Source organism: Coptis chinensis, chromosome 2 (assembly GCF_015680905.1).
Source record: "Coptis chinensis isolate HL-2020 chromosome 2, ASM1568090v1, whole genome shotgun sequence".
Lineage (NCBI taxonomy): Eukaryota > Viridiplantae > Streptophyta > Magnoliopsida > Ranunculales > Ranunculaceae > Coptis > Coptis chinensis.
The window spans coordinates 60705960-60727675 of NC_141457.1; the positions used below are offsets into that span (position 1 = coordinate 60705960).

At 36.7% G+C, this 21716-nt stretch overlaps 1 protein-coding gene across 1 annotated transcript; it reads right to left on the reverse strand.

Annotated features, from left to right (window-relative positions):
* Positions 1–1620: 1620 nt before the first annotated feature.
* MYB3R-5 (myb domain protein 3r-5) lies at positions 1621–17082 on the reverse strand. Its single transcript, XM_086589409.1, has 8 exons — positions 16551–17082; positions 16432–16483; positions 16307–16364; positions 9433–9527; positions 9226–9329; positions 8770–8898; positions 3340–4439; positions 1621–2076 (listed from the first exon to the last, which is right to left on the reverse strand). Exons 1-7 carry the CDS (start codon positions 16715–16717, stop codon positions 3350–3352), a joined length of 1695 nt encoding a protein of 564 aa, XP_086445535.1. The 5' UTR covers positions 16718–17082; the 3' UTR covers positions 1621–2076; positions 3340–3349.
* Between the last annotated feature and the right edge of the window lie 4634 nt (positions 17083–21716).

Genomic DNA, 21716 nt, shown 5'->3' on the forward strand with positions numbered 1-21716 from the left:
TGTTTAGGGCCGGGCTAGCCCGACCTGGCCCATTGCCCACCCCTAATGATGACTAGGGTTATCAATCACTATGAAGGATTATATAATCTAATTTGATATATATCAGATGAAAGACAAAACATACACACACAAAAACAAACTAGATTACAGTCAATACTTTACTCTCTAATAAAAACGTCGTGTTATAGCTTAAGTAAGGGTTCGTACCCATCTCAAAATATGTGGAAAAGAAATGAAGTTAGAGACAAATCAATGGGAAAAGAGAGAATGATTTTTACTATTTGAATTATTATACTACTCTAACTAGTGAATTCAAATAAAACTAAATTAACTAAATTAATAGAAATAGGGTTTTGATGGAGAAAGAGTTTTAGGAAGAGTATTCTAATCCACCTAGCAATTCTTTTATATGTTTAATTAGTTTTATTGTAAAACTCTAATATTTTATGTTTTATCACAATGTTCCAACACAAAATTTCAAACTTTATTAAATCCCCAACCAACCAATCTCTATCTCTATGCCAAATGTTGATTAGTGTGACGAGAGTTAATCCATTAATCTCTTGTGAGGATTAACTAACTTTTAGTCCAGTATTAACATCTCCTATTTCTAGAACAATGAAAATACTCAACTTTAAGCATAAATAATAATTAAAGTAACTAAACATACAAAATCTTCACTTAGTTGCCTTTGTTTGCGACAATTGTATTGTTGCCTTTTAATTCTAGGATCCTTAATTCTAAATGAAAGTTTACTTTGATGCCTACAATCGCACTATTGCACTCATACTTGCTACTTCCACATACTATTGACATTGTGAACCACTGAATGATTATTGGTCACCTAAAACAGACTTGCTTAGGATATCTAAGCCCAAGTGCCGCACGACACGCTCATGCCTCACGCATGTCCATGACCATCAAGGCAGAGGTGGCGGCCACTCTTTTGGTGAAACAAATGAAATACAGTGGAGATGAGATTACAGCGACGAATGCTCTATCAGATCCTTTAATCTCTTGATTGACGACGGAGGAAAATACAAGTGTCACTCTTAAATTATTCAAAATGAGAGTAAAATTTGGAAAGAAGAGTTGTACTTTCGCTGACTAAGTTGTTTATAGCTAGGAGCCTAGAACAACATCATAGCATTTTTTTATTATTTTTTATTTTTTTGATGAAAATAAAGTTCATTAATCAGTTAAAACATAGTCTATTACATCAGTCGCGTAACAACAGAAGCCATTATCGAAAAAGGTAACAGCAGAAGTGCATAGGTCCATACTTTGCCGCCCACTTCGCTAAATTGTTAGGCCACAAGTTGCCTTTAGGACTAGTTAATCTAAACATAGTGAATGAAAATGACTCAGAGCCAGACTAATGTTCTCAAAAACAGGCCGTAATGCCATATCCCAGTTCTTTTCTTGATCCATCAGAGTCTTCAGTACACGTCGAGCTTCTCCTTCAAATATGATGTCCCTTACTAGATGAAGTTTAGCAAGCTCCACAGCTCCACATCATAGCATTTTCAAATATGATGAGATAGGAAGTATCAAATAAGGTCATTTAGATACTAATGGGTAAGAGACAAAATGGTGAAAAAGTCACACTCACACAATTGGTGTTCATTGACACGTACGATCTTATTAGAAAGAATAGTAAAATATCACAAGAGCATCGGTGCACTATTTACTTTCATCACTCTTATGTCACTAAAAGGTACTGTAGAAAAGAGGAACCAGGCACAAAGTAAGAAAACTAAGTTAATGCAGTTACAACCAAACAAAAGGTGGGCGGAGGGGGGAGCCTTTTCTATAAAACTGTACATTAAATCCAGTAACCGTCCGGATATTTGTACCACAAGGAAAGTTGTCCGTCTTATTCCACTGTAAAATGATGACAATAAACCTGTTCTTCTTGCTGCATGTGAACTCTGATTTCTAGCGTTGGCAAGCAAAAATCTTTTCAGTCAGCTTCCATGTGCCAACACAAACGCCGAAGTGAGGAGTTCCTCATCAATGATTCATATTGTTCCATTCAAATCTAACTGCAATATAGGACTGTTTCCACTAGGCTAACTGCAATAGGACGAGCGAATGAAAATCAAAACATGCTACTTAATCTTCAGATGGGATTGTTTGTGTGGGTGCAATACTACAATTAGTGTTGTATTTTATTCTTACAGAACTTTAAAGTTGTAACTCGCAGGACGTTATGAGCTTTCACATGCACCATCTAATACAACCAAAGCTTCTATCATATCTCAGTTACTTGATTAGCAGCATAACATAATGCACTTGGATTCCTAGTTCTTCATCACATGTTACTAGTTGATTCCTAGCTTTTCATCACATCTTCTAGTAATCAAAATACTATAATTAGCACATATACACATGCAATAGGTTTATGTTCTAGACTGTAAACAGAGTAGGTTTATGCATAGTTCGTGATTCCGAACGAAACTCCGGAATTCCCGAATTTCGGTTTTCCAAAAAACCGAAATTCCAAATATAGAGTCGAAATATCCAAAATTCCAAATGAATTCGAAATTCCGAATGTGATAGAGTCGAAATTTAATGGATTTCGGTTTTTGGATTTATCGGAATTCCGAGAATTCTGAAATCCCGAACTATGGGTTTATGTTGACCAACTTTGGCGACAAGTGTAGAGCAGAAACAAAGTAGGTTTATGTGAGACCTAAAACAAAACAACCAGTCTCTCGCGCTTGCAAGTTTTGATAAGATATATAGTACAAGCACCAAACTACTTTCAAACACTTAAAAATAAAAGACTATATTAGCAGACAAACAGAAAACTATAGTTCCAGTATATATTTTCAGACCAAAATGATCAGCAAACTAAAGACAGCTTTGAGCACAATGCTCATACAATTTTTGTTACACTACCATGAGAGTGTTCAGTAAGGCATTCCTCCATCAATAATCCATAGGTGTCTGTGTAAGAACATGTTCAATCACAGTTGAATCTAGTTATAGATGGCAAGAAACAAGCAGTAACAATGAGATGTGAATGCCCAAAAAGGGGGGGAAAGGGATTGCAGAAAAAGGAATTTTGCACTATGAACACATTACATAGATATGTCTATGAGCATACTGCTCAGACGATTGATGTTACACAGTCAGGCAACCTCTATCAATACTCTACAGATATGTCTGTGTTTAAGAACATGCTCAATCACAGTTGAATCTAGTTAAAGAAAGTAAGAATCTAACAGTGAACAGGGATGTGTGAATACATAGAAAGGGGGAATAAAAGGGAGTTAGTACGGACAATATAGGTAATCATTAAATCAAAGTATTGCAGTTCCTGAATATACTCACAATTAATGTATCACGCCACCCCCATCTTTGCCGTTTGTGAATAACTTTCTGTAAAAGATTGATTGCTTTTGACTACAAGACTTGACTGTGCTTGACTCTCAAATTTACCTCTGTCTAATGTGAAATCTCTGTCTAAAGACTTGAAAACAGCAGTTCTTTTCGACCATAAACGATATGGTGGAGATGCATTGAAGTCTTTCTCGTCATAAAGTTCAGTGGTTCTGTTACCACAAAAAGCAGGACTCTGACACAGCCTTGCTTTTTCATACCCAATCTTATCTTGGTTGTTCTCTGTTCTTTCTTTTTCTTCAGGTGTATGCGAACTGTCTAAGACTTCTATTACTTTCGTTTTCCCCACTCTATTTAGGGGTAATACACCAAGAGATTCTGCCTTTCGTTTCCTTAATATGGAGGGAGTATTTGTAAAGCTCTTAGCAGCATTCCTTAATACAGATTCTGCATTTAGCGTACCAAAACCAGGTTCTTCAACACGAGGTGGAGTTGCAAAACTGCTAGGAGACATATCCAAGTTTGTACTGTACATCTTCTGAAAGGAGTAATAAGTGTCAGAGAGAGTGGAACTCAAGGGAATATCACAGTTTTCAAGCTGCGGAGGCTCGTAATACAATGAACCAAAGGCTGGAATCCTAGACTGCAATGGTGTTCCATTAAGGTCATTGACATCGGTTTTTCCCTTACTTCCAAATATCATTGGATTTGTTGCACAAGCAGATGAACTGCAGCCAAATTCTGAATTTGATGCCTGCAGCTTGCATTCAACATCATCAGATTTGGAGGGTGATGCTAGCATTGTCCCTGCTGAACTATCTGTATCAATGGTTTGTGAGGCAAAATTGAACTCATCTTCGAAATCTTCATCCAATTTACATAAACCTTCAGTTTCTAAGACTTGTTGGTCAGTTGAGTCAGACCCTCTATTAGAACAACCAGAAATTTGCCCAGTAGCCATAAGTCTGGATGTGTCTTTGGTGCCAGTTATCCCAGTCTTTGGAACCGGCGGGAGTCTACCAGTAGCCAAATAAAAATCTAATTTTTTCTTCAAGGAACTGTTCCAGTGATTCTTTATTGAGTTATCAGTCCTGCAGACACAATGCACAGTAGTTAATATAAAAGACAAAACCTAAATCAGCATATCCGCTCCAAATAAATCAGCACGTGTTCCCGGTGTCTATTCAATATGTCAAAGGCAACTCTCTACAATGCATGAAATGCAAGCAACAACTCAAATACTGATCGTTAAAAAAGCCTCCCCCCATTTTTTTTTTGGAGGGGGGGTTGTTATCTAGTAGGCTGTGTTCGTTCACTCTTTATTTCTTTTTTCAAAGTTCAATACTGCATCATAACAAAAGTAAGTAGATTGTTAAATATCAAAAACATTAGCAATTTAGCATATTTGCAATTTTGCATTAATACACCAAAAGATTTTGCGGTTCATACGTAACATGGGAATTTCATATTCTCAACAAAATCGGTGTCAGATACGTATACAAACACAAATAACAGTCACCACTCCATGATATGCCACTTGCAAAGGAAATAACTTGAGGAGGTGTTCTGTTAGGTATTGAGGCCAGGAAATAGTTGTGTAACTAAAGAACAGTAATAGTTTCTTTTTCACTTAGCTAAGTCCCCGTGTCCTACTTTATATAGGTGGCCGTGTCAGACACTCCGTATCAGTGTCAAACACCGACATGCTTACCCGTTTCAATGTGACTTTAGATTAATTATCTAGAGCAACATCTTCAGATGGCATCGCAAACTATAAAAGGTAATGTGCTTGTTATTCTTAAAAGAGTTATGAGATATGGCCTTCTCTTTTTCATTAGTAATGACAAACTTACATAGGTTATATCGTGCAATTTGGTCACAGTGGAAGTGAATGCAATAGAAGGGATTCATATTTCCACTGTCAAATTGTAAACATCAGTAGCCTTGGCATATTTGACATTATTTATCTAGAGCATCATCATAAGATGACATTGTAAAGCAAAGAAAATAGTGTTTAAAAACAGTTACTGATCTCATTTAAAAACAGGCTTGCCAATAAAAGAAAAAGAAAAAAAGAAAATAGTGTTTCTGTGATGTAATATTTAAGACGGATGTAAATTTGATTAGTAACACTGGTTTAAATTAATTAAAAACAACCACTTATGGTCAAAATCTCAAATGAATAAACAACTAAATAACAAAGAAGGCCCTTCAAAATCTCCTAATTCAAATAGGAAACCACTGGAGTCCTATTCCTACTTAACTTAGGAAATCAAAGTGATGTAATAGGCGTAGAAGTATGTGTCCTTTTTAGGACGTTTTATAATTCACAAATTTTCTTTATTTTATTAGATGGTCATGTTGGCCCAAGGAGTCAAAGCCCAACTAGATAATATTTAGGGTTTGTAGGGGTTTGAGGCAAGGGTATTATAAGTTATAAATAGGATAGTAGCCTATTGAGAAGAAGTCTGTTCGATTTGAGGGATTTTTAGAGTGACTATTTATATTCATAAATTGTGTTATTAAATCTTCCACCAATCGGCTTACAATAAAGTAATACTCAGAGCTTGTGATTTTCGGAATTTCTTTTCAAGACAAGTTCTAATATTTATTCAACAAATAAAAAGAAAAGTGAATTGAGAATCTCATGTTGCTATATCAAACGCTAACATGGGAGCTTTATTTGCATCAAAACAGCAATGGAACACATGGTTTGATGCTTTTTTCATGCCTATAGCAGCTAATGTTCAACATGCTGCCACTCAACCACACAAGCAACAACTTCTACCACCACCAACGTAGTTCCAACGATTGATTCTGCTTCATAACTCAATCCCGCTCATACTGGCAATGCGCCAACTACTCCTCTTAATAGGAGCATCCCCATTTTGCCAACGGTACCAGTGTTCCACATCAACAACAACCAAGTGCACTTTTTGTTACTAATGAGTCTCCGGAAAACTCTAACACCCCACCCACCCCACCCTCCCCCCTCCCCCCCTCCCCTCCCTTTCTTTTGCAAATCCCTTTGAGAATTTACAATCTGAAACTGGCAAATAGAGCATGCATTCAATTACCCAATAAATCTCAAATTGATATCAATGATTCTTCGATGATGGTAAATTAGAAACGAATTAGCAATTGGGTTCCTCAACTTCAGCAACCACCATTTCAATGTGGTATACCAAATAATCAAGCACAATTTCAGGGGCGCTATCAAAACCCTCATGTGCCTCAATGGTTTGTTGATAGCCTTCCTTCACCGTGTAGGCGAAATAACATGTCTTTTAACCGCTATCCAACAGGTAAGAATCGTCGCCACAATGACAATTTTTTTGTTTAAAATAATCCTACTCAATTAGTAATGGTAATGAGTAATAAAGACATGGATGCTCTAATTCTAATCCTTGCTACTTTAATTTGCTAAACTTCACAAAGACTTGAGAATGATGTTAAGATGGTCAATGGGAAATTAGATCCTGATGGTTTTATTGACTGGACAAACGTAATAAAATTTTCGACTAAAAAGGTTTTGGACTATGATGCACGGATACTCCTAAAATGCCATTGCACCTGTATGGGTCGGGTACGATATCGATACAGGTACTGGATACTTCTAGGGTATTGGAATCTCTGAAATAGACCTGATCCAATAGTTCTACTTCGTTGAAATGTAAATTGTTCTTGAGGCTTCAAGTTGTATTGACTTTGACATGTGTTATAATAGTTTTTCACATGTTCCTGACTAATACACATATATTTTAAAATATTCATATTCATTAGCCGTACCCATAGGCCGTAATCGTATCCTAATATTTCAAAAGAGCCGTATTGTACCCTGTACCCGTGATGCCGTATCGGTATCCGTACCCGTATCCGTGCATCATAAGTTTTGGAGATCCAACAAGTGTCATGCTAGCCCTATTGAGGAATAGTTGAAGATGAAGCACAAATTCCGTACTTATGAGCGTGATTTACCTCGTCGAGTTCAGGCATTGAAACTGAGAAATTTACATTTGAGAGAACACATTGACGAATTTGACATACTTGCTTTACATGCTACCCTTACAGAGACAGAAGAGGCTAAGTTGGGAAGATACCACATCCAAAGCCTCAAATAGCCAATGTCCTTGACTTCAAGGATATTTACACTTTATTTGTATGCTTTGGAGACCACGTCAGTACTGGTAATATTCCTTCTTCCTCCTTTGTTGTGCCTAAATTTGCGCCAAATTCAGGTATTGCTGGAGTGCGTTGCTAGAATTACAATGATTGGGGTTCATATCAAAGATAACTACAGTAATAAATAAATTAATAATAATCTACTCTTGTTGCTAATGGAGACAATTCAGACCACCTTCCCTAAAATATTGAAACGCAGGAGCATGTTGCTGCTTCGCTATCCCAGTGGTGGAAGTTTATCCAGAAGAGTTTTATAAGCCACTTTAAATCTCGCGAGATTTTTAGCTAAGGAGAATGATATAGTAGGGATCATAGGTGTCGTCCTTTCCATGACATATTTTCTTTTTGTATTTTCTTTTGTTTTATTAACTGGCCATGCTGGCCCAAGGAATAAATCCCAACTAGAGTATTTTAAGGTATAAGGAGGCAAGGATAATATAAATAGGATAATAGCCTCCTTACTCAGTAGTTCAGGATACTAACATTATTTAAGTAATTATTTTCAGTGATAAATTGAGTGTTACTGATTTTCATTATTCGATTGAAGCTTTAGCCAATCAGTTTACATTAACTATATTCTAGAAAATCATCATGTACACAATCATCATGTAATTGTACAGTATCCCTCGGTCTAAATGCCACTAGATGATGAATTGCTAGAAGTATGTGTTGAACCTTGATTTATCACCATCATGTATCCAGGCTTTCTCTTAAACGGACATGTCCGTTCTGTGGGGCAGCTCCGAAGCTTATATAGTGTCTTGTACAGCTTTTTAATTTACGCCTATTAACTTGTTCATGGGCAGCTTATATACAACACTATATAAGCTGTGCAAGACACTATATAAGCTGCTCAAGACACTATATAACATGTCCGTTAACGGACAGTCCGTTTAAGAGAACGCCTGATCATGTATCTCTTCATCTTTGTGATCTAAATATAGAGAGAAAAGTGGACATAAGGTCTATCTTTGTTTTTCACTTTCACTTCTTCTGATCAACTCCAAAAATAGCTTGGATTTCATAGTAATGACCTCCAAACTAAATTGGCTTTTCATCAGAGAGAGAGAGAGAGAAAAAAAAAAGAAAAAAGTGGGACATACAAATCATGCATGGCTCCTTGACACCCAATGCCTAAACATAATCTATTCCATTATCAAATCCATGGGCTACCAGAATGTTTCAACCAATTAAACTACTCCCTTTCATTAAACAAATATATTATATAAGATCAACTACCTGCCAGGTAAAACTTTAGCTATTTCTGCCCATTTGTTCCCATATGTACGCTGAGCATTCATTAGTGAGAGTTCCTCCTCCAGTGTCCACGCATCTTTTTTTATCATAGGGTTTAAATGATTGTGCCACCTGAAAATAGTAGAACCATTAGCTCCTTTCTTGTTTACAGTGAAGGATTTTCATTTGTAAGCAAACAAATTACATGCCACGGACAAATAGATTGTAAAATGAAAGAACTAGCAGTGTCAACTGTAGCAAAAAATATTTGAATAAAAGGAAAGAAACTCAGGAAAAAAGAACTTCAGAGGAGACCTACAAGTTTCGGCAGGAAAACGATTATAGTTGGTTATATTTAGCAGGAATAGCAATATCAACTTAATGAACAAATAAACAACAATAAAGCACCATTATCCGCACTGAAAAATCCAGATGAAAATCGCATGAGGATAAGTTTACCTTTCGCGACATTGTTTTCCGATGCGACCTGGCAAGGACTTTGCTATAACAGACCATTTTGTGGGACCATACTTAGATACCAACCCAATGATTTTGTCATCTTCCTGTAAAACAATTAGTAAGAAAAGAGAAACAAAAAATAACTAAATCTCTAAATCCAAATCCTGATGAACTGTTAACAGCACAAAGAGAAAAGTTGGCAGTAACCTCTTGGGTCCATGGTCCCTTAATAAGCTCAGGATTGAGAACTTTTTGCCATCTATGAAGACATTGCACTTCTGATCTATCAGGAAAAAATTCAGCTGCATTTACATTGTTCAATGATTAGGATGCCGACAAGTCTAACAACAATCAATTAGTGATAGATTGGTGTACAAAATATTGGCGGTCATCAGATAGCAGATATATATTGAATGATTATTCGATTACAGTAACCTCCAAACTAATTCAAAAAGAAAAATTATGACAGCAACAGAATGACTGCTTAATATGTGTCGTGGCCATTACTACAACATAAAAAAAGAGGACAACTTAAATTTGATAAACCCACACGATCTCCTTGAAAAAAAACATAAGCGAATGAATTATGACTCAGGCAATAGATTCCATCAATCTTGTTGATAGATATCTGAACTTCTCAACTTATGTAGCACTGTTAGCTACAAAAAATAGAATTCCTCCTTAAAACATTTGTGAATTTAAATATTTCTCAGGCCACATATCTCATCATTCTTGTTCATAGATACCTGAACTTCTACAGTTATGTAGCCCTGGAAGATAAATAAAAACAAACCAGCCTGATTTTTCCACAGCAAAACACATTGCTAAAATAATATAATGAGAATTTCCGTTTATGGTGAAAGGCTGAAAGCTCTTGTATTCTTTGACAAATAGCTCTTATATAAGACGCACCAATAAAAAAAAACTTCCCTAATACCCCTTTAAACTCTTCATATTTGTCACATCAGACTTAAACTGCTGCTTGAAATACAGAGCTGGGAAGAACTTCTTTTCAATGGATAAATACATCATTGCAAGAAGAATGGAAGCAGATAAAGAAAATCAAGAATCCTCAAGAAACACCACATGTGAGCAACATTTTTATCTTTTGGAAATCTCAAGCAAAGGAAAACGCAAACAGAGTTCCAATTCAATACGGTCGAAAAACAAAAGTCCGACAACCTTAAAGTCTCTTCCGTGCTAAATATCAGCATGTGAAGTCTGCCACTACCGCAACACTCCTGATCTAACTACTGTAGTAGCCATATTCATAGAGGGAGCTTGTGTTTATTGGGCTAAGAGATAGGGCCAGCACCATAGTATATATTGAGCCCAGAGAATAGGACCAAGACCATACCATGCCCTATGAAGTAAACCTAAGAGAGCGAAATAAAAGGGAAGAGAGGGGAAGAGGAGAAGGAGGCAGCTCATAAGAGAGGCAGAAAGGGGGGAGGGGTGAGGGGAGATGAGTGAACTATGACGGCTTGATCCGGAAATGGGTACGTAGGCAACTTAATTGATGCAGCCGATCAAAAATAGAGCTTTAATACTAGTAAAGTTAAAGGTCGCGGTATTTGGGTGCGACAAATGGCACCGTCTATGGGGACCGAAATAGAGAACAAGAAAAATAGTTGGTGGTCGAGAAAAGAGAAGGTAGTAGTGGCTGAGATGTGTTGCGAATGAGAAAGCTACTACTAGTTAACAACTAAGTTCATGTTCATCTTAAATTCCGATAGTGTTCAAGTTGTTTCAGTAGATCTTCTCGGTTCTCGGTTATTTGCTTGAGAGAGGCATATGTGATGTGAGCTTCGTTTGGTCTTTGGATTGGAATTCTTACAACAAATGATTTCAGTAGGCCTATAGCTATCTAGAAACTATTGAGCAGCTATGAACATTTTGGCAACAAATACAATGAAAAGGCTCACATTTCAGCAGTTACTAGCAGCTTGGTTCGGTGCCACAAATTTCAGCTAGAAAGACATCTGAAACGTGTACATGAAGTATTCAAGTGTTCAACTATATGCTTAAGAGACCTTGGGTTTTGGGAAAATCAACCAATAAGAGACGGTCACTAGCTGTTTGGAATCAATCTCATGAGACGACGGTTCAGAACTAGTCTCGATGGGGCAGATATGTAGAAAAGGGTTTGAAGGTGCCTGTAGAAATGTGCGGCAGAAGGATTGTGGGATGAGTTGCGGTGCTTACGAGTTCAGTGCACGATAGTGATTCCGGGTGGACACATAATTTGAGCTTTCACATTAAGTATGGAGAAGTCACAATGGTATGGTGCTTCACAACAAAAATATCTGGATAAGGAAGGTTTGATGAAACATGCGCAGAGAAGACATTGATGGCTATATAGTTTCAAGGCAAAGGAACAAGGAGATCCAGAGTTTGAGATTGAGATCTACAGATTGGAGCATTCGAATATGAATGGTAAGATGATTACAAAAGATGTGCAGAGACATGTACCGCGGCAGGTAACTTGTTATTTTACCGTCATGTACATAATAGACGAACAAGTAGTGACTTGGATGTCAACCAGAGTTACATTGGGGGCAACCAAGCCTTGTCCCCATCCGTGGTTGAGATGTATGTGGCCAGACCTCGTGGTATTCCGCAAACCTATTCGCTCTGGGAGGTCGCAGACCATAAATGAGAAACGTGGTTGTACACCTCAGGGTAAGACGGATGGTACACTGTTTGGAGCATATGATCGCCATTATATTTGTATGCAAATACTTATGTTGAATTAATGTTCTTCGTTAAAACTCATGTGTTATTTGTGCAAAACTCAAATATGAAAGTTTCAGGTTAAAGAGAAAGATCCACGGTACCGCGGAACAGAGCTGAGATTGAGCTGGCATTGAGAGATGGATCCATCACACCTCGTTTACTACCTTATTTGCATGCACTATATTGTCATCAAAGAGTTTACTTTTTGCATTAAAGGTTTATTGCATGATATAACATTGAGTAAGACCGGGGTCGAGCCCCGTACTAGTTATACGGGACCCCTCGGAGTTTGCTGGTGTCTCTATGTAGTGGGGACTTACAGTTCACATTAAGGGCATGATATCTTTGCACTAAGTTACATACATGTACACTATTATCTCTTAATGCCTTGAGAATTTGTCCGCACATATTTACTAGAGAAGGTTTGGTCTACTCTTATGTGGGAGATAGAGATGAGTTGTCTCTAAGCCAGAGGACGGGGGGATGAACCCTTCGTGGACCGCTGTGTCCGAATCAAGCTTGGGGCAAAATGAGCTGTCTCTAGGCTAGAGAACGGGGGGATGAGCCCTTCGTGGACTGCTGTGTCCGAATCAAGCTTGGGGCAAAATGAGCTGCCTCTAAGCTATAGAACGGGGGGATAAGCCCTTCGTGGACCGTTGTGTCCGAATCAAGCTTGGGGCAAAATGAGTTGCCCCTAAGCCAGAGGACGGGGGGATGAGCCCTACGTGGACCGTAGTGTCCGAATCAAGCTTGGGGCAAAATGAGATTTCCTGCCTCTAAGCCAGAGAATGGGGGGGATGAGCCCTTTGTGGACCGTTGTGTCCGAATTAAGCTTGGGGCAAAATGAGTTGCCTTTAAGCCAGAGAATAGGGGATGAGCCCTTCGTGGACTGTTGTGTCCGAATCAAGCTTGGGAAAAAATAAGTTGCCTCTAAGCCAGAGAGAAGGGGGGGGGATGAGCCCTACGTGGACCGCAGTGTCCGAATCAAGCTTGGGGCAAAATGAGTTGCATCTAAGCCAGAGAGCGGGGGAGATGAAGCCCTTCACAAACATGATGTAGAGTTTTACAGAGCACCGAGGAGAATGGGATGAAACTCTTACGGAGATGTTGAGTATTACGAATAAGAGCTAAGGGGTTGAGACCCTTCGCAGATATACTATTGAGTTCTACAAAAGAGAAATAGAGGGGATGAGGCCCTTTGCGGACGGGATATTGAGTTCCATGAGTAAATGCAAAGGGGATGAGACCCTTCGTGGACAATATGTTAAGTTTGAAGAGTGAGAGCAAAGGGGATGAGACTCTTTGCGGACAATATGTTGAGTTTGAAGAGTGAGAGCGAAGGGGAGGAGACCCTTCGCGGATACACCAATGAGTTCTATGTACGAGAGCCGATGGGTTGAGACACTTTGTGGGGATGACGATTGATTGTGAAGAGTGAAGGACAAGGAGAAGAGACCCATCGCGAGCATGGTAGTGAGTTCGGTGAGTAAGTGCGAAGGGGATGAGACCCTTCCCGGACATGTTGTCGAGTTCTAGGAGTAAGTGCGAAGGAGTAAGTACGTAGGCAACCTAATTGGTGTAGCCGATAAAAAATAGAGCTTTAATACTAGTAAAGTTAAAGGTCGCGGTATTTGGGTGCGACAACTACCAAAAAAAAAAATACACTTCTTTCATTCTGAATAGTGAATACTATATACTGCAAATTGTTCTGACTTTAAAGAAACAAAAGGATGCTTCTTCAGTGCATCCCATAAGTAGCAGCTAAAAGATGTTCTTCAAGACACCTCCCAAATCTGCGAACACTGTGCATTGACCAACTCCACAACACTCTGAAAAGGTGATAAGCAGTTCCAGAGAGCATTGGAGACAGGACATTCTAGCAAAGCTTTGGACACAGGACAAGGCATACTGTTAAGAAAACCCTTAACCGCCGTTACAATTTAAAACAGTGAGCAACTGTTTAGGATCTGAACTTCTCTTTTCCTCAATACTCTCAGTATTTTGCACTTTTAAAGGCAAAGTCCATCAACAAGATTGAGAAACCTCCTTGGTTCTATGAAGACCTGGTTGCAGCTATTTTCGAGTTGGTCACTCAATTCGCACACATCTCTATTTCCCATGGTATAGACAAACAAACAAACAAGGCTGCAGATTATTTAACGTCTCTATGTTGTAATATAGAATGTCCAAAGCTTTATTCTAGCAAAGCTTTGGACACAGGACACTGTAAGGCATACTGTTAAGAAAACCGAGCAATTGTTTAGGATCTGAACTTCTCTTTTCTTCAATACTCTTAGTATTAAAAGAATTAACTTTCAAAGGCAAAGTCCATCAAAAAGATTGAGAAAACTCCTTGGTTCTGAGAAAGAGCTGGTTGCAGCTATTTCCGAGTTGATCACACACATCTCTATTTCCGAAACAAACAAGGCTGCAAATTATTTAGCGTCTCTATGTTGTAATATAGAATGTCCTTTTGTGGTTATTTTTATTCCTCTAGATAGAACTCTTCAAGAACATGTAGAGAATGATGCAGGTGGAGTTCAGTATGTAAGACTAAGACATGTTTCTTGATTACGAAAAAAAGGTGGTGGTCTGCCTAACCGTAGCTTAATCTTTAAAAAAAACTTTTAATGGAAAATACCACTTTATATCTTGTAATTCAAAGAATATGATTTCTTCTTTGTTAACCAGCCATGATTTAACTCTTTACCTATATTCTTATGGAGAAATTAACTAAGAAAAAAAAAACTTATATGATGACCACTTCGGCAATAATCTCTTCAAAGTAAATCCCTAAAGCGGTTATATTTTAAAGCTACTAACGTCAAATTTTCAGTAATTAGCTTAGGTTATTAATTTGATTCCTATCAAAATCAGATAGAACTAATTCAACTGTCTTAGTTTCACTTGCTATATGGTAAAAAAAAAGGGGATTTGGTGTGAAGTAACTTTAATCTAAAGGATGACATTTCAGGTTTTAAAACTTAAAGCTAAAATAACAAATCCCAAATTTCTCTGGTATTTATAACAGTAAAGCCTTGTAGGAACACTGTCACATAGTCCATATGGTCAAAGCCAGCCACCATCTTCCTAGCAATGGGAGTTAGGCTATGGACAAGACTTTCACATTATGACTGATATTTTTTGTCAGAGTGACAGCATCCTAAAGTTTGGTGTGCAGCAGACCACTCTTTCTAAATTGCTAAGCTTCCAGATAACTATCACCGAAATTTCTCTTTACTCTTTCAGCAGCTCTAGTTGTGTGGAACCTTGTTTGGCCAATTTTTAGGTTCGATTTATGTACTGTCAATGATGTAGATTTCATCAGCGGAAGCAAACAAATAGAAAATCTATACTTCTATAGACAATAAATGCCCTAAAACATTTCTCCATTCCATCTTAATTCATAAACATAATCATCCACTCTTGTGTTAAACCCAAAGAGCCCCTTGTTTATAGATGAGGTTTTCCTTGCTAGACAATGAAATCTATTACAATAGGCCATGGGCCAGCACTCAATAAAAGAAGTAACAGAAGGTAGGGTACCCATGGGGCTCAGCTATGATGTCCACATCAATTCGTCTTGTGCAATCCTTTCTACCTCTAAATTTCCAGTACTGCTAATATATACATGGAATTACCATACATAAACTGGAAAAGAAGTACTGCTACTTTTCCCATTTGGTCTCATTATAACAATGATCAAAGTTTACTACCACACCACCATATAACAAAGGGGCTGTTCTATCTGTACACAGATCGTGACGAAAAAATTCTACATACATTCAGTGAAACCCAAAGAAATCCAAATTGTTCTCTTTCAGTTGTTACTCTTATGGAAAGCATCCATCTCATATAATCCACAGATGAATAAAACTCCTCATGGCTTCCATAACCTCACAAGTGATAACCAATGACATAATTGAGAACATTAGCAGGTGTCAATTGTTAATTCCCAAGTAATTGCCTTCTTAATGTAGCATCTAGTGTGTTTAGTTTTATCCTTTTGGCTAAGCACACTAGAACTGAGAAGGAGAGTCCTTCTCAGTTTTACTCACCAAGCAATAAAGCCACTAAAATTGCTACAACCTTTATTAAGCGTGATAGTCTGTTTACAGGCCAGTCAACTAAAGATGTTATATAGTTTATAGAATTGAACTCGTTTTCAAGATTTAAACCATGATGTCACGTCTCATACCATTATTGTGTTTACATGAAGAACTTGGTAAATGGTAATAAACTCACATTTATTTTAGAATATGTTTTTTTTCTATAGATGTTACTTCCGTAGTAATTTAATCTATAATTCAGTAACAAATGAAATTGTTGGCATCAGAATACAAACCTATTTTTTTCCAACTCTTCCCCTTGAAAACTTGAACAGCATTTCTCAAAGTCTCATCCTGCATATTCCAAATGTTAAAAGGATTAATTTTGCAGTGAAAGAAAACAATCATAGTTACAACTTACCTCCTGTGGAGTCCAACCTCCCTTTGCTCTTCTAATAGGACCAGAAGTTCTCCTGTATATTAAAATTTTCTAATTACCGTCGTGCAAAAATATAAATCAAAGCATAAAGAGAAATGTACCGATGAGATGGAGACGTGGTAATCCCAAGAACAATACTCGAATCTTCTTCGCTATCCTCCTCATCCTCATCCGAAGATGAAAAAGAAGAGCAAGAGCTGGAAGAAGTTGCATCCGACTGTTTATTCTCAACACATACTAATAATAATAATTCACTCATTTCGATCATATCTCAATTCAAGATCTTATAAGATATCACTTCATCAGCAAATAAACAACCTTAATTCTTCTAGTTTATGTTTTTTAAAAGTTTAAATTGTGTTACCACTGCTTGGAACGCAGCAAATAATCTTGCCCGTTGAAAGAGAGACTAACGATTCCGTTACTCGGTTTTTTAACGAAAGTTACGGAACTACCCGTGTTTCGCGAGTTAAGAGTTAACGGTTCGTTAAATTGATTAAAAGAAAAAGTTTGAACTCAAACGGCACTCTTTTGCCCTTGTCTTTTTTTGACAAACTCTTTTGTTACTGAGATTGTTGTGGACGTTGGATATTTGGCGGTTCTTTTTCGACGGTTAGATTGATTTTTATGTGTAATTTATGAAAGAGACGTTGTAGCTAATTTTTAGGTATTTTTTGGGATGTACGTAGTGCGTACCCTAGATTTTGGATTTAAATATTTCGATATTAGGGCTCGGCTCCCTTTTGATATTTTTTTAAGCCATTTAGTCCTTTTTTTCTCTTAGAATACCTAATATCTTAAGGTGAAGGACCAAAACCTAAAATATTGAATTACTTGATATAATGGACTAAAGACTATAAGAAACAAAGGTGATATAGGCAATTTTGTACGCTATCGTGTAGTCTCTGAAGTCTGAATAGAGAAAAATGCTAAGAGGTTAATTACAAGAAGAACATTAACTACATAGCAAGATAAGAAGAAGATTATACAACAGATGAAGGAGTACTTGTAAAGCTAGCTCCAAGAATTAACACGACTTTGTGAGTAAAGTCTGAGTGGATTAAACACCGCTCCAGTTGATATTTCTAAGTTTAAATATTGATAATTCTCTATGAAGTGATATAGCTGGTTTATTTGGTGGTATAATCGACCAGAGATACCATGAAGGCAATGTAGATATAGCATTCAATGGAAGGAAAAAAAAATAATAAGTCTATCATGTATTAGGAAATCAGAGCAGCTGAAGCTGGGTTAAAGCCTTAGAGGCACGCATCTTGAAGAGTTGCAAGAAAGTTGAGGTTAGTATTGACTATTTGCTTATTGGAAGTATATAAATCATCAAGGGTTCTTCCTTCACTCCTTGGTACAGGCTTAATTAAGTTGGTTAAGTCTATAAGAGAAAAGCTACAATCCTTACAAACATGGACTATCTATATCCATCGTGGTTTTAGGGAAACAATAGGCAGTGGCGGAGCCAGAAATTTATTCCAGGGTGAGCCGATTAGCACTATAAGTTTTTAGCACAGATTCAATTAGAGCACACACTTGTTTTTTCTTGTTTTTCTCATAAGTTTAATTTTGTCAATCTATCGTTTTATTTTATCCTTTTTATTTGTTTTTATTTTGTTTTTTTAATACTATTATACAAACAAACATTTTTTTTTAGTGTATGTTTTCAATTTGTAAAAATCAAAATCTTATTATAGCTTAAGTAACGGAATTTTTAAATTTGTAAGTGTTAGATCAAAACTTATTACTGTACTTCTTAGGAGTAAATGTCACACCCCGATTTTTTTATGGAATCCAAATCGACAACAAATAGATTTTACTCTATTTCTATGTCATTCAGATCCTACAAATCTTGAAGCGTGAGCTGATATTATACATGTTTCCCTCAAAAGTGACACTTGCTGAACTTTAGCTTACAATTTCTAGTCTTGCAATATCTCAATACAATACATATATGCTCTTTATGCTCATCCATATAGTAAAACAAGTCCACGAGATATCTTTAAGTAGAGTGATTAATAATAGTGAAGAAGATTTTTTTTTTCTTTTATTTTTTTTCCTTGTTGGCAAAGAATTAGTCGAGACTAGATCACTAGAAGGAGGGTGATAGGAAATAAAACAACCTAAATAATTAGACTAATTTAATCATATTTTATAATATTAATACTCACAAGCGCACAAATTCTATTATAATAGGTATGCAAATACGAGTTCAATCCCACAAAAAATGCGTGTTGGGGATAATTGAGTTTTAAACTATTACCTAACCTAATCCGAACAATATTTGTTTATGAAGTTTTTAATTACTAATAACTAAAGTTATTTAATTTAACTACGAATCAATAAAACTAATTACTTGAACTATCAAGTGTGAAGAATTTTAAGACTGTTGAATCCACCTTAAACCTTTATTTGTATTTTTCGAATGAAGTCCAATGTTCCGAATTTTATACGAGTAGCATTATTATCGATGAGAATCAAGTACTTTCTAGATGATGTGAACGTGACATATCTTAACTAACATGTATCTTCTAAAAATTCAACATTAATGATCAAACTCAAAAGATTACTCATCTTATTACAGCACGAGTAATATGTAAATTTGATTTCAACAATAATTGAAACAAGCTTAACTACTAGCAAACTATAATGCATGCATGACATACAATATGAAAGATAAAGTTTTACTAGTAGATACGAACTTAGAAGAATTGATTAACTTTAAACCACCCTAGAAATCATTGAAACTAATCCAAGTGCACAAACAGTAGTTTAAGGCTTCATCCAAGCCCTAGATAGAATTTAGCTACACATATCAATTAAACAAAAACCAAAGAAAGATATAGAAACACTCATGTAGATAGTGAGTTCGTTTATTCATGTCTTCAATCTCTATCCTCCTTTTCGGCTCACTGTGCTACTCCAGAATCCGGCCTCCATGAAGTATAACCTGTTTTAGCTTTCGGCCTCTCTCCAAAAAAATTTCTTGCTCTAAAAGTCTCGGCCTCTCCTGTTCTCTCTTCCTTGCTTTTACAAGGCTCCCTTCTATCTCCTTTTTCATTAGTATATATAGGGGTTTGATTAGGGCAGCCAGACGTGTTTGATTGGAATTAGAAGTTTCTAATTCGGTGCATTTAATGAAGAGTCAGGATTTGATCGAAATTGGAAAAGATACTATTTATGTGCGTAATAAAGAGGAGGGGCGGGGGCCCTCGAAACACGGCATATTAGGGGGCGGGCGCCCTCCAACTTTGACTGCGGAACTCCAAACTTTCATAGCAGCTGCAGAATATCTTTCATATGCTATTTTCAATCTTGTATCGAGTATCTTATCTGTAATCAAACCATGAGGATTTTACAATCCCGTAAATCTCCAGTCTCATCTCATTTCGTCGCGTTCATGTCGATTTCTGTAAAACCAATAAAACAAACTAATTAAAGGAGAATATATAAATTAACTGGACAACTTAATATAAATGTGGGCATAAATGTGTAACATTTATGTGCTTATTAGAGGGAGATGAGAGAAGCCAAAAAAGGAGAAGTGAGAGAGTACCTAATGGGTTTTGCTTTGGCTTTGTTTTTTTATGGGTATTTTGTTTGAGTAATTAGGTTGAGAGCCCAATTTTCCTATTTTTTTTTGCCCAAGTTCACCCTGAATTTTAATTATGGATTTAGGACAAAAACACGAGCTGACATCAGCAATGTAAATATAAATTTCCATATGTAAATACGAGCTAACGTCAGCAACTGTGTAAATATAAATTTATAGACTTCTTCAATTGAGAAAAATAATGTGTAAATTTAAATTTCCACTTGTAAATGTACATTGTCATACGTAAATACAAATGTACATATGTAAAATACTATGTAAAACATTTTCATATGAAAATTTAAATTTACGTAGGCAAAGAAAATTGTATAAATTTACATATGATGACATCAACTCGATTTGTCCTAAAACCGAAATTATTATTGAAGATTGTTGACGTCAACCTAGTTTTGTCATTGAGCCAAAATTCAGTCCAATTTTGGAGTTATTGCGAAACCATTGTTGGGCTTTGTCATTAAATTGTAGTCCCTGTATTTTGTTTGTGTGATTAGCCCAGTTAATGGGTTGGATAGTTAGTAGGCTAGAGTGTTATCAGTCAAAAAAAAATAAAGCCCGAATATGATTTAAAGATATGTGGGATGGAAGGATCCATGAACTTTTAACAGTTATATAGTTATATGGGCTTAAGACTTGAAATGTATGGGGCGTAGGACTTGTATGGGCTTAAGACTTGACTTAAAGGAAGATAATGTCCTCAATGAGACAATGCACGATCAGCTTTAGAACTTCAATAGCATTTTTTTTAAGGAAAATTTGGTGGTGCGCAGGGCGTACCCTGGCCCCCAGGCTCCGCCACTAACAAGAGGGCAACTGACTTATTCGCTAGCTAGAGGTCTTACTTTGAAAGATTTTATAATTTTCTTCTTTACTCCTACACCCAATGAATACAATGTAGAGTGGAGTGATAGGGTTATATACTAAAAATATTACTTTTGTAATAACTCTAATTCTTTATATTTTGAATGAGAATCATATGGGCAAATATTATGCATATTATATATATTATTAGTTATATGTATCTGTCTAATACTTTATGTTGTAGATGATATGGTGTGAACACACAGAAGATCATATCATCAGTACCTTATAAAGTATAAGTAATCGTTCACAACCTAGATGAATTTGGACAAACCATTGGTACGGTTGTAGTATAATCTGATATTAGTCTATCTTGACTATAGGATTACACTAGTACACTTTGTGTGTATTGAACAGGACCAAGTGAGGTTGTTTATCTTTATACTGACTATATAAGAGAACAAACGCCTCTGTTATTATGGATGCTTGTCCTCTTAATCCGTATATAATAACGGGCACTTACGTGCATTGTACATTTATTTAAATCATCAATGAGTGAGATTCATTTGTGAATCAACAAACTCAATGGATTGGGTAATGACATTGTATGTAAGGTGTGCTGTTGATTATAAAAGGAATTCGTGTCCCACAAGAAGTCAGGCTGATAATGTCCCCTTGAGGAGCCTTGAGGAGCTCAAAAGGATTGTCATGTAAACCTTGCAGGTGGATTTATTCCGACATGACAATGAGGTTGAGTGGTACTACTCAAGGACATAAGAAGTTGATTAATGTAGTTGTCAGTAACTTGACTTAATCAACGGGCATTCGATATCTTAAACACGGGGAG

Excerpts from the sequence above, each read along its gene's own strand:
- MYB3R-5 (XM_086589409.1), bottom strand. The coding sequence starts at position 16,717 with ATGATCGAAATGAGTGAATTATTATTATTAGTATGTGTTGAGAATAAA. Across the intron at positions 16,484-16,550 it reads ACCACGTCTCCATCTCATCG|GAGAACTTCTGGTCCTATTA; the intron begins GTACATTTCTCT and ends TTTAATATACAG. Across the intron at positions 9,330-9,432 it reads AGGGACCATGGACCCAAGAG|GAAGATGACAAAATCATTGG; the intron begins GTTACTGCCAAC and ends ATTGTTTTACAG.